This window comes from Pristis pectinata, chromosome 5, assembly GCF_009764475.1.
Source record: "Pristis pectinata isolate sPriPec2 chromosome 5, sPriPec2.1.pri, whole genome shotgun sequence".
Taxonomy (NCBI): Eukaryota; Metazoa; Chordata; class Chondrichthyes; order Rhinopristiformes; family Pristidae; genus Pristis; species Pristis pectinata.
In genome coordinates, this window is record NC_067409.1 from 31,070,202 (window position 1) to 31,084,070 (window position 13,869).

Sequence of the window (13,869 nt, forward strand, 5' to 3'; positions counted from 1 at the left end):
TCTATGCCCTATAGTTTTGGACTTTCCTACCCTGGTAAAAAGACTGTGACCATCCACCTTTTCTGTGCCCTTCGTGATTTTATAAATCTCTATAACATCACTCCTTGGCCTCTTTCACTCCAGGGAAAACGGTTCCAGCCTATAAAGCTGAAACTGCAAGGGTAAAAAGACCCTGATGAGAATTACATTACAGGCTTCCAAATAGTAGCCAGGATGTGGGGTACCAATTAGAACAAGAGATAGAAAAGGCATATAAGAAAGGCAATGTTACGGTGGTCATGGGGGACTTCAATATGTAGGTAGACTGGGAAAATCAGGTTGGCACTAGATCCCAAGAGAAGGAATTTGTAGAATGCCTGTGAGATGGCTTTTTAGAGCAGCTTGTGGTCGAACCCACCAGGGAAAAGGCAATTCTGGATTTGGTGTTGTGCAATGAACCAGATTTGATTAGGGAGCTTAAGGTAAAGAAACCCTTAGGAGGCAGTGATCATAATATGATAGAATTCACCCTGAAGTTTAAGAAGGAAAAGCTGAAATTGGATGTATCGGTATTACAGTTGAGTAAAGGTAACTACAGAGGCATGAGAGAGGAGCTGACCAAAGTTGAGTGGAAGAGGACCCTAGCAGGAATGACAGTAGAGCAGCAATGGCAGGAGTTCCTGGGAGTACTTCAGAAGACACAGGATCATTTCATTCCAAAGAAGAAGAAGCATTCTAAAGGGAGGATGAGGCAACCATGGCTGACAAGGGAAGTCAAAGACAGCATGAAAGCAAAAGAGAGGGCATACAATATTGCAAAATTTAGTGGGAAGCTAGAGGATTGGGAAGCTTTTAAAAACCAACAGAAGGCAACTAAAAAAGCAAAAAGGGGAGAAAAGATGAAATATGAAGGTAAGCTAGCCAATAATATGAAAGAGGATATCAAATTTTTTTCAGAAATATAAAGAGTAAAAGAGAGGCAAGAGTATGCATTGGACCACTGGAAAATGACACTGGCGAGGTAGTAATGGGGAACAAAGAAATGGCGGATGAACTGAATAAGTATTTTGCATCAGTCTTCACTGTGGAAGACACCAGCAACGTGCCAGAAATTCGAGGGAGTCGGGGCAGAAGTGAGTGTAGTTGCTATTACTAAGGAGAAGGTACTTGGGAAGCTGAAAGGTCTGAAGGTAGATAAGTCATCTGGACCGGATAGACTACACCCCTGGGTTCTGAAAGAGGTAGATGAAGAGATTATGGAGGCATTAGTAATGATCTTTCAAGAATCACTAGATTTAGGAATAGTTCCAGAGGAATGGAAGATCGCAATTGTCACTCCACTCTTTAAGAAGGGAGGGAGGCAAAAGACAGGAAATTATAGGCCGTTTAGCTTGAACTCGGTGGTTGGTAAGATTTTAGAGTCCATTATTAAGGATGAGGTTTCTGGGTACTTGGAAGCACATGATAAAATAGGCCGAAGTCAGCAGCGGGAGTACTTAAGGGAAGATCTTGCCTGACAAATCTGTTGGAATTCTTTGAGGAATTAACAGACGAAGGAGAGTCAGTGGATGTTGTTTACTTGGATTCAGAAGGCTTTTGACAAGGTGTTACACACTAGGCTGCTAAACAAGATAGGAGCCCATGGTATTACAGGAAAAGTACTAGCATGGATAGAAAATTGACTGACTGGCAGAAGGCAAAGAGTGGGAATAAGGGGGGCCTTTTCTGGTTGGCTGCCGGTGACTAGTGGTGTTCCGCAGGGGTCGGTGTTGGGTCCAGTACTTTTCACGTTATTTGTAAATGATCTGGATGACAAAATTTGATGGCTTTGTGGCCAAGTTTGCGGATGATACGCAGATGGGTGGAGGGGCAGTTGGTGTCGAGGAAACGGAGTCTGCAGAAGGACTGGGACAGGTTGCGAGAATGGGCAGAGAAGTGGCAGATGGAATACAGCATAGGGAAGTGTATGGTCATGCACTTTGGTAGAAGGAATAAATGCGTAGACTATTTTCTAAACGGGGAGCAAATTCAGAAATCGGAAGTGCAGAGGGACATGGGAGTCCTAGTGCAGGATTCCCTAAAAGTTAACTTGCAGGTCGAGTCGGTAGCAAGGAAGGCAGCTGCAATATTAGCATTCATTTCAGGAGGACTAGAATATAAAAGCCAGGATGTATTGCTGAGGTTGTATAATGCGTTGGTCAGACCACATTTGGAGTGTTGTGAGCAATTTTGGGCCCCATATCTAGGGAAGGTTGTGCTGGCATTGGAGAGGGTCCAGAGGAGGCTTACAAGAATGATCCTGGGGATGAAAGGGTTAACACATGGGGATGGTTTGAAGGCTCTGGGCCTGTACTCACTGGAGTTTAGAAGGATGAAGGGGGATCTCATTGAAACCTACCGTATATAGAAAGGCCTGGATAGAGTGAACATGGAGAGGATGTTTCCAGTGGTGGAAGAGTCTAGGACCAGAGGGCACAGCCTCAGAATAAAAGGACGTCCCTTTAGAACGGAGATGAGGAGAAATTTCTTTAGCCAGATGGTGGTGAATTTGTGGAATTCTTTGCCACAGATGGCTGTGGAGGCCAAGTCATTGGGAATATTTAAAGCAGAGGTTGCTAGGTTCTTGATTAGTAAGGGCGTCAAAGGTTACAGGGAGAAGGCAGGAGAATGGGGTTGAGAGGGAAAAATAAATCAGTCATGATCGAATGGTGGGGGAGCAGACTCGATGGGCTGAATGGCCTAATTCTGTTCCTATGCTTTATGGTCTTATACAGTCTCTCCTCATAACTCAAGCCCTCCAGTCCTGGCGACATCCTTGTGAATCTTTTCTGCACCCTCACAGCCATAATCACATCCTCATAGTATGGCGACCTGAACTGCACACACTATATTCCAGGTGCAGTCTCACCAGCATCCTCTACAGCTGTAACATGACATCCCAACTCTTGTATTCAATGCCCCATCTGATGAAGGCAAGCATGTCACACATTGCCTTCATCCTTTTTGTCATCCATTTGAAAGACAGATAATTAACTTATACATTGTATAAAAACAGTAGAGTCATGCTGGAATTAAGTTGCTCTGTAAAGTTTTGGTCACCAGATTAAGGAAAGCATGTGATAGCATAAGAGAGAGCGTAATAGGGATTTATGAGGATGTTGCCAGTGTAGTTATGAGTGCAGCTAATCTGGAGGAGTTTTGTCTGGAGTAGAGGTGATCTGAGGAGAAAACTTTTTGTATATAGTATGGTCTACTGGTGCTATGTGAACTGTTGAATATTTCCAGCATTTTATGTTAGTTCAGGTTTTTGGCATGTGTAATATTTTGCTTTGGATTTTGGGTATGCTTTACATTGTCTCAAAAAGTATACCATGTCTCATAATTCATAGGTCTGTGCAGGTGGACTTGTATGTTACCTTTGCTCCATTGATTAATAAAATAGAATTCCATAATTTGGTTTAACTTGATATTAAAGTTAGTGGTTTTAAGTTTGAGAATAAATTGACAAATTTTATTGCAAGAGAATAGTAGGGATGTGGTTTTTAAAAAATTGTTTTTTTTACACATAATGATTGCTCAGAGCAGCTATGATATCATAAACTATATCCAAGTGGAATTTATTTTGTATGGATAACGCTGACTTGTATGATCTACATTTGAGTCACTAATTGCTTGGTTGCCTTGAGAAACCGGTTTAGAATATTATGCAATTAACAGATCCTAACTTGCAGGGAATGACTTCCCAACAAAATTTTGAATTTATCTTTCAGTATTTATGTTGTGCTGGTATAAGAGAGATTTTTCATTTGCTCTTTTGATTTGTTTCTTTTGTTTGAATTGATGACGAAAGCTTGATTTAATTGAAGGCCGACAACTTTTGAGTTTATTTCAGGTCTGGGCAATGACTTTCTATTTTATTAGTGTTTGGAGTATTTAACAAATGCTATTTTCTTTGCATCCAATATCACAAAACACTTCTGCCAAGGCTCTGTGCTATCTACCTCACCAAAATGTGTCTTTACTTGCCCAATATACAAGTAAACGTTGGAGTATATGGTAGAAAAGAAAATGCTCACCATTACTTTACAACTTATTGAATCTAACATGCATCCTTATTCCCCAATGTGTAATAAGCTCTGCTTTCAAACTTGATTGTACCCAATAGTTCAAATATTGATTTATTGTACAAAGATATTGGGTCAAATCACATATTTTAGATATTGAGAAATAAACAATGTCAAATTGAGTACACAACAGGAAGTGGGAGGAAAAAAGGAAGATTTGATTTAGAGGGGGTTAAAGAAAAGCAAAACATTTCTATTTAATACTTTAACCATTTAGAGTCTTTGTGCAACCTTAACAATTGTATTATATTCTATTGTGTGTGGTCTAGTAGTTTGTATTTTTCTTCAATACCAAGATAAGTGTACACTTTCTCTAAATTAAGGTGCATGGTGCTCAATTTTGAAGTCAATAACTTTTAATATTTTTCTGCATTTCTAATTGAAATATCGAGCTGTGCATGTGTATGGCACCAAATAGGAAATGGCATTTCCAGAGGCCAGTAATTTTGTGTGGAGTTATCACTGCCCATAATCATAATCCATTGTGTCCTATTGACCTGAACAGCAATATTTTACAAATGGGGTTGTTCTGTCAGCTGTTAACTGGATATGTACTACTGCACAGGAGTATGTCAGGAGAATTCAGCATTTGGCTCATTCCTTTCATGTGAATTGTTTTAACTAGGTTCTCAGCAGAACAGGGACCTAGAAATAATGTTCCAAAATCTTCAAATATATATTTAATGGTTGGAAATTTATGATGTTCTTAACATTATTCCTAGATGAACCCACAAGTCCCAGTGTTGATCATGAATCTGCTCACATTCCTGCCTCGGCAGTAATTTCAGCTGGAGTCTCTGAAATTCTAAGGACAACAGCAGTACCTTCCAGCCCTACTAAACCAGCCCCTTTTATTCGTCGTCAGTTATCACATGACCAAGGTGGGTGCTTAAGTGTAGATTTAATCTGGAAAACTCCAGCTTTTACAGATAACCCCCTTCACTACAGGGGGGTTGCCTTTTCTAGAAAACTGTCAATATTGCAATTTTCATTAACATAAAGTTGCATCAAGAAACACGTTGGGAAAAAAAATGCAGTTTGTGTTTTTTAATTTAGTTTTTTTTCCCCTACATTTTCTTTAGATGCCATTAGAACATCTACTCCTGATTCAAAGCCCAGTGGAAAAACAGAGAGATCAAAGTCATATGATGAAGGATTAGATAACTATAGAGAAGAAAAGTTGTAAGTTATTGATTAATAGAGGCATTTTTTGGCATTTTAATTATAAAATTAATTAATTATAGACTTAATTAGCCCTTGAATAACAAAAAATGTTATTTTCTGCAGAAAATCAATGAAGCAAGTGCCTAGCCTGAAAGGACTAAAGAAGGTTTGTAATTTTTTTAAATGCAAACTACATTCCATCTCCATTTGCCCATCCTCCCTGCCACATACCAACAAAAGGTTCCGATTACATCAAAAAGCAAAATAGTGACTTGCCTCCAAGACTCGAGTATAAAATGACCAGAATCAGTAACCCAGTTATGCAGGAGTACCATGTGACTTTGAAGATTAAAAACTGTATATGTTAATCTTCCTAGTCTTTTTTCAGCATCCACATTTGTTGTAACAAATATTTTGCACAAGTGTTAAGAATGTAGACGTGAACTTTCTCCTGTGCAGGTTGATTTCAAAACAAAAACAATTCAGTTCACTGATTTACTTAATTTTCAAAAGTAGCACAGAACATAGAACAGTACAACATAGGAACAAGCCCTTCAGCCCAGTATCCGTGCTGATCACGATGCCAATTTAAACTAAACCCATCTGCCTGCACATGGACTATATCTGGCCATTCCCTGCCTGTTCATGTGCCTGTCTAAATGCCTCTTAAACACTGCCATCATAATCTGCTTCCATCACTTCCCCTTGGCAGCAAGTTCCAGGCACCTACCACTCTGTGTTCGTTTAAAAATAAACTTGCCTAGTAAATCTCTTGGGACTTGCACCCCAAGATCCCTCTGTACATCAGTGCTCCTAAGGGTCCTGCCATTTACTGTGTACTTTCTTCTTGCATTTGACCTCCCAAAGTGCAACACCTCACACCTGTCCAGATAAAGTTCCATCTGCCATTTCTCTGCCCACATTTCCAACAGGCCTATATCCTTCTGAATCATTGGACAACCTTCCTCACTATCCACAACTCCAGCAATTTTTGTGTTGTCTACGAACTTGCTAATCGGCCCACCTACATTTTCATCCAGATTGTGTGTATGTATAAACAAGAGGTTCCAGCACCAATTCCTACAGAATACCACTGGTCACAGACCTCCAGTCAGAATAACATCCCTCCACCACGATCCTCTGTTTTCTATGGCCAAGCCAGTTTTGAATCCAATTTACCAAGTCTCCATGGATCCTATGTGCCTTAATCTTCTGGATCAGCCTACCATGGAGGATCTTGTCAAAAGCTTGACTATGTCCATGTACACAATGTCCACTGCCCTACCCTCATCAATTATCTTCATGACATCCTCAAAAACTGTCAATCTTATAAGACATGACTTCCCTTCACAAAGCCATGCTGACTATCCCTAACAAGTCTCTGCTTTTCCAGATGTGAGTAGATCCTATCTCTAAGAATCTTCTCCAGTAATTTCCCCACCACTGATGTAAAGCTCACCAGCCTATAGTTTGCTGGTTTGTCTCTACTGCCCTTCTTAAACAGAGGAACAACACTGGCTATTCTTCAGTACTTTGGAACCTCATCTGTCACTTGAGCATACACAGATCTCTTTCAAGGCTTAAGCAATCTCCTCTCTTGCATCTCTCATTAATCTGGGATAGATCCCATCTGGCCCTGGGGATATCCACCTTAATGCGCTACTTGAGACCCAACACCTCAGCCTTCTTAATATTAACATGCTCTAGAATATCAGCATACCCCTCCCTGATCTCAGAGTCCTCCATATCCTTTTCCTTTGTGAATATTGATGTCAACTAGTCATTTAGTACCTTGCCTATTTCCTCTGGCTCTAGTGATCCTACCCTCTCTCTAGTTACCCTCTTGTTTCTCATGTATGTATAAAATGTCTTGGGATTCTCTTTAATACTACTTGCTGAGGACATTTCATGACCCCTTTCAGCCCTCCTGATTCCCTGCTTAAATTCTCTCCTACTTCATTTATATTTCTCAAAAGCCCCGTCTGACTTCAGCTTCCTAAACCTAGAACATGTTGTAAATATAATCAAAATGAAAAAAAAATCTCTCATCATCCAAGATTCTTGAACCTTGCCATCCTTGTCTTTTGTCCTCACAGGAACATGTTGGTCCTGGACTCTGACCAGCTGGCATTTAACCGACTCCCATATGTTAGACGTGGACTTAACCAGTAACAGCTGCTCCCAGTCTATTCTCCCTAGCTCCTGACTAATACTATTGTAATTAGCCTTTCCCCAGTTTAGAAATTTCCCTCGTGGTCCACTCTTGTCCTTATCCATAACCATCTTAAAACAGAGTTATGATCACTGTTCCCAAAATGCTCTCCCACTACAACTTTGGTTATTGGGCCAGGCTCATTTCTTAATACAAGGTCTAGTATGGCCGCTTCCCTGACTGGATTATCTTTGTTAGTCTAGTAACTTAACCACTACAGTCCTGTACCTATTAGAACTATAAAGAAAGCTGGGCTTTCAATAGAACATTTGTTAATTTTCTATTAAATTCTTGTAGCCTTTTTTGGTTCTCTGAAATGAATTTTTATAAGCATGTGCGTAAATAAATTAGCTTGGTGTCTCTCGTGTTCACAGGAACAAAGGCTCCTCAGAAAGTGAAAACAAAGTTTGGTATCACATTAGTGACTATGTAGGCTGAATACAGTGGCTCACTGTAAGCAGACAAGGCAATGCCAATACTAAGCAGTCGGCTCAATATTAATTTAGTCAAATTATTACTACAGTCTGTTGGTATGCTTCTTTCATATTTTGGAATGGCTAATGCTTGACATGGATTATCTGAACTTGAAGGTTCATGTTATGAGAGCGTGTCTAATTTGAATTTAAAAAATCAATTTGCAGTCATAATGTAGTTTTATTGTGTTACCCAAGAAAGCTGCAACATAACAAGTAATATTTATGGTAAAAAGATAGTTGAACTCTGTTGTTCTCTTTTTTTAATTATTATTGTGGATTATTTGCACTGTAACTCTACCAATTGTTTTAGGCCTCAGACAGCCTGAAATTTTCGGACGATGTGAGCCCAAGAAGAGACTCCTCGTCAGACAGCTTTAGTGATGCTTCAAAGGAAGGATGGCTGCAGTTTCGTCAGATTCTTACAGAAAAAGGAAAGGTAATGAATTTTAACAGATATGTTATGTTGAATTTATTGAAAATCTGTTTAAAATTTAGTATAAAGAAAATAGAATATGTCTAGTTCATGGATAATCTGAGGAATCGTCAATATTTCTTTTCATGCTACACAACTGAATATTGATATATCAATATATCAAACATCAGTATACTGAAACTTTGGTAAATTTTTGTCCATCAACTTCTGGAGCTTCATTTGGAGCCGATATACTTGGTCACTGCCATAGTCTCTTCTGACAATGTTTTTGACCAGCTCCTTGGGCAGTGGCAGGTACAAGGCAGCCTGCTCTCTGAGAGTTGATGGTCAATTGGTTGTTGCAGTGGTGGAGGTGAGAAGATCCTCCTCCATTTCCTCAGAAGTATAATTCATAGATTGGTTCACTGTGCTCTTGGCTTGTGGAGAGATGCCATGTTAAGATGAATCTGCTTCTTCACTTTATCTACTTTGACAGAGTAAGACTTATTCCTCAACCTTCTCAGCTTCTCACAACCCATTACTGGCCGATGAGAGAAGATGCCTTGGCCCCCTTAAAGTCATAGCACAGAACCAGGCCCTTGAGTTCACCGGGCGCCATCAGGACACATTTGCATTAATTCTATTTTATTCTCCCCACATTTCAGTAAACTCCCTCTAGATTCTACTGCTCACCAACACAGTAGGAGCAGTTTACTGTTAACCTGCTGACCTGCACAGAGGAAATCCATGCAATCACAGGAAGAATGTGCAAACTCCACACAGACAACACTGGAGGTCAGGATTGAGCCTGGGTTGTTGGAGCTGTAATGCAGCAGCTCTACTAGCTGTGAGACCATGTCACATCTCTTGAATAGATCTGTATTGTAGTCGATGTTTCATATTTTGATATTTCTGTTTATCCATAAGGCACAGAAAGAGGACATTTTAGCCTATTAATTCTATGCCAGCTCTCAGAACCATCCCCCATTCCTCCAATGATTTTCCCTGTGACCTTTTCTCCCCACATTCACTTCAATTCTACCACCCATCTACATCAAGGGCAATTTGCAATAGCTAACTAACCTTTCAACCAGCACACCTTTGAGATGTGGGAGGAAATGGGAACATCCAGAAGAAATCTATATAGTCACAGGGAGAAAATGCAAACTCCACACGAACAGCAGCAGTCACAATTGAATCCGGGTAGCTGGAACTTTGAAGCAACAGCTCTACTAGCTGTACCACTGTGTCCCTCTGAGTCACTAAGTCAGTGAGAGATATAGCACAGAAACAGGCCCCTTGGCCCACTGAATGCATGCTGATCATCCAGCACCCATCTTTGCACTAATCCTATCCTAACCCATTGTGTTCTTGTATCCACTTCAACTCTCCGAGATTCCACCACTCATCTGCACTCTAAGGGCAATTTATAGTGACCAATTTATTGACCAACCTGGACGTTTTTGGGATGAGGGAGGAAACTGGAAAAACTGGAGGACATGCACATCACAGGAAAAATGTGCAAAGTCCACACAGTCTGCACCAGAGGTCAGGATTGAACCTGGGTTGCTGGAGCTGTGAACCAGCTACGCCACATGCTGCCCACTTATTTATTTTGGAACATAGGAGATAGAAGTAAGAGTAGTCCAGTTAGGCCATTGTGTGTGCACATCATATCCTTACTGCCATTTTCCTGCACCAACCCATTCTTGCTGGATATCTAAAAGTCTGTCACTCTCTCCCTAAATATACTCATTCTCCCAGCCTCCATTGTCTTCTGAGTAGAAAATTCCAAAAATTCAGTCTTCCCAGGAAAAGAAATTTCTTATCATCTCAGTTCAAATGGCTGACCCTCACCTTTTTTTTCAGTCTGTAACCTCTGGTTCTCGACACACCTGTTAGGGGATGCATTTACCTTGTTAAAGAACTGTAAGATTTTGTTTTATATAATTCAATGAGATCAGCTCTCACTTTCCTATACTCTAGAGTGTATAGGTCCAGTCTGCTTATCTCTCTTCATGTGACAACCCCCACCCTGGCATCCCAGGAATCAATCTAATGAAGTTTGGTTGCAGTACTTCCATTGCAAGTATATCCTTTCTAGGGTATGGGACCAGACCTATGCACAATGTCCAGGTGCATCTTCACCAGGACTAGAATATAATTGAGATAAATTTCCTTGAGTGAGGGGATAGATAACAAAACTTGAATTAAAAGCTTCTTCATTAAACTTGGATGTATTAACACTTAAGTGTCCAAATGAGTGAATTTCCTGGCACTATTCATTTTTAACTGCCTGGAATAACAAGTGAGGAGAATCATCTCGAACAGATTCCTGGCTAAACAGTTTATATATTGAAGGAAATCCTCTACTTAAGCTATAACTAATTGAAAGCCAATATTTTGCTTTTGTTGCTATATCTATCCAAGTCCTATGAAATAACATGCCAAAGAAATCTTCTTGGTCTAATGTATTATGAAATTTCTATTCCTGGTTCTGTCACCGTGACTCACTATTACTTTTGTTCCAATTCCTATTATGTGGTTTCAATAGGAGTTTGGGTCCAAAGTTTCTTTGGTGGCATTAACATTTTAATTTTTTAAAAGCAACTTGAATTTTAAATATTAATGGTCTATATACCATGAATTTATTGGGGTTATTCCAAGCTATGTTTCCCTATAACTGACTAATTCATGTTCAAGCTTGTAGCCTAGTTTTCAGTGAGCAAACTTTTAGTATCCTCTCAACTTTTAAGATCAGAGGGATTTCCAAATAAATTGTAACAAAAAAGATGTATGTACATCATAAGCAATTTCGGAAAGTATGTGGCAATCAACACCAAATTTTCAAATTTTATCAAAGTGGGAAACAACACAAATGATAATACAATGGCCAGATTCAGAAGATTTCCAACATTTGAGATAACTGACACCACTAGGAACTTTTTAATTTATCGGGCATCATTATGCTAAATATAGGAGCCACATGTAGATTGCGCAAGTAGAAAATGATATGGACAACACAAATCCACTTTATCATTTCAAAGTGCATGAAGAAAGTCGTCAAAAAACAAATGGAAATAAGTTTTTTTAAAAAGTGAGAGATGACACAGAATTTTTTTTGCAGTTACATATATTTCAATAACAAAAATGGAAGGTTGGTTAAATTGCAGTTAAGTGCCTTAAAGTAATCTATGCTGGATACCTAACCAATCTTTTCACATCGTCAGCTTTATTTGTGTTCTAAAGGCAACCTTAAATATTTTAGACATTTTAAAAGACATGACATTGTTGGTGATTTTGTAAAATGTGTAGTATGTGCTTCTGTTTCTCAGATGTCTAGCTTGTTTTTTTCCCATTAAACAACTTACTCAGCATAATCTGTTAGCTTTTTCACACTTTGTGCCAGGTAAAATGCCTGGAATAACAAGTGAGGAGAATCATCTCGAACAGATTCCTGGCTATTTTCAAATATTGTATTTGCCAAGAACCACATTGCCTGTATATTTTGCATAACTTTTGAAGTCTCATTGTTCAAGATTTAACTTCCTTGACTTGAACAAGTTGTTCATAAAATAATACTCTAGGATTCTCATAAACAAAATTTTGATGAAAGTAGAATGACTATTAATTTGCAAATATGTAAAAAGACCAATCAGTCCTTTGGAGTCTGCTCCAATATTTGAAACTATGCATCAAGTGCACAATGCACTCCCATTAGTCGGCATTCATGTAAATCTAAGAGTTGGGAAAAAAATTTTCAGAGGAAACTCCATGTAATTTAAGGAATTTACTTTCAAACACCTTTGGAGGCAAATCAAATTATAATACCAAACTGTAACAGTTACCGCTGTATGGGTTGGCCAACATACATCACTTTGCTTCATATAATGCCATATGTTTTGTACTCAGCAAATACCCCTGGCCGTCTTTTCAAATATTTATAGCAAATCTAGAGACACAAGAGATTCTGCAGATGCTGGAATCTGGAGCAACAGACATAATGCTGGAGGAACTGAGGAGGTCAGGCAACATCTATGGAGGGAAATAAACAGTCGACGTTTCTCACAGACCTGACGCAGATTGAGTGACCGCTTCGTCGAGCACCTTCGCTCCGTCCGCTGCAATAGCAGAATTTCCTGGTGGCCACCCACTTCAATTCCACTTCCTATTCCCATACTGACATGTCTATCCATGGCCTCCTGTACTGCCACTTTGAGGCCAGATGCAGGTTGGAGGAGCAACACCTCATATTCCATCTATGTAATTTCCAACCTGATGGCATCAACATCGATTTCTCTAACTTCCCAGTAACCACTCCCCTCTGTTTTCCCTCTCCTCCCCCCCCCTTTGTTTTCCCTCATTCCTGTAGCCCCCTCACCCCTTCTCTTTCCCGTCCCTCACCTTCACAACCTACCCATCACCTCCCTCTGGTTCCCCACCTCCTGTTATTCCACGGTCTACTGTCCTCACCTATCAGATTCCTCCTTTTTCAGCCCTTTGCCTCTTCCACTTGTCACCTTCCAGCTTCTCACATCATTCCCTTTCATCCCCCTTCCCACCTGGACTCACCTATCAGCTGCCTCCCCCACCCCTATCTTTTTATTCTAGCTTCTGCCCTCTTCCTTTCCAGTCCTAATGAAGGGTCTCAACCCGAAATGTCGACTGTTTATTTCCCTCCATTGATGCTGCCTGACCTGTGAGTTCCTACAGCATTTTGTATAGCAAATCCACTTGTGTTTCCTAAGCCAGCATATTTTTTTAATGCCCCAAAGCTGATTGGCATCTCCACCCCGACCAAAGAAATATCTGTTACAGGGGAAAAAGAAAAGCTGCTGACATATGATTTAGTTTTATGCATAACTAACTTAAATGCTTACCTCCACATTTGTCCTATTTTCACATAATACCATCTACATATAAACAGTCTGTTTCTTACATAAGCAGGAGCAGTGGAAGACCATTCAGCTCTTCAAACCTGCATCATTTAACTGGATCAGCTTCTATCTCAATACCATTTTGCTACCTACCGTATCCCTTGATTCCTCTCGTACCCAAAAATCTTATTGAACTCCATTTTGAGTGCAACCCACCTGGTGAAGAAATATTTCTTCCTCTCAGTCCTAAGTGGCCTACTCCTCATTTTAGGAATGTGACCCTTGGCTCTAGACTCAACCAGGTGAAATGTCCTCCCTGCATCCATCCTGTTTAGCCCTGCAAGAATGTTGTAAGTTTCATTCTTGACCAAAAATGTCAGTGAAATCGCTTCTTATAATTCTAAACCCTAGAGTGTATCGAGCTGGGGCAGCACAGTGGTGCAGCTTCAGCGACCCAGATTCAATCCTACATTCTCCCCGTGACATTTATTTTCTCCAAGTGCTCCTGTTTTCTCCCACATCCCAAAAACATGCAAGTTTGAAGTTCAATTAGCCTCTGTAAATTCCTTGTAGTATGCAGATGAGTGGTAGAATTTGGGAGCAATGTGGGGAGAGTACATTGGGT

General features: G+C 40.0%; 1 protein-coding gene across 6 annotated transcripts in view; it reads left to right on the forward strand.

Moving 5' to 3' along the window:
- Nucleotides 1-13,869, forward strand: part of LOC127571044 (rho GTPase-activating protein 21-like) — a 228,031-nt gene that overhangs the window by 187,592 nt on the left and 26,570 nt on the right. For all 6 annotated transcript variants that reach the window (XM_052017052.1, XM_052017051.1, XM_052017050.1 and 3 more), the window contains 4 exons: nucleotides 4,826-4,984; nucleotides 5,186-5,285; nucleotides 5,391-5,433; nucleotides 8,266-8,391. In XM_052017052.1, coding sequence (XP_051873012.1) covers nucleotides 4,826-4,984; nucleotides 5,186-5,285; nucleotides 5,391-5,433; nucleotides 8,266-8,391 — 428 coding nt within the window. The remainder of the gene's footprint in view (nucleotides 1-4,825; nucleotides 4,985-5,185; nucleotides 5,286-5,390; nucleotides 5,434-8,265; nucleotides 8,392-13,869) is intronic.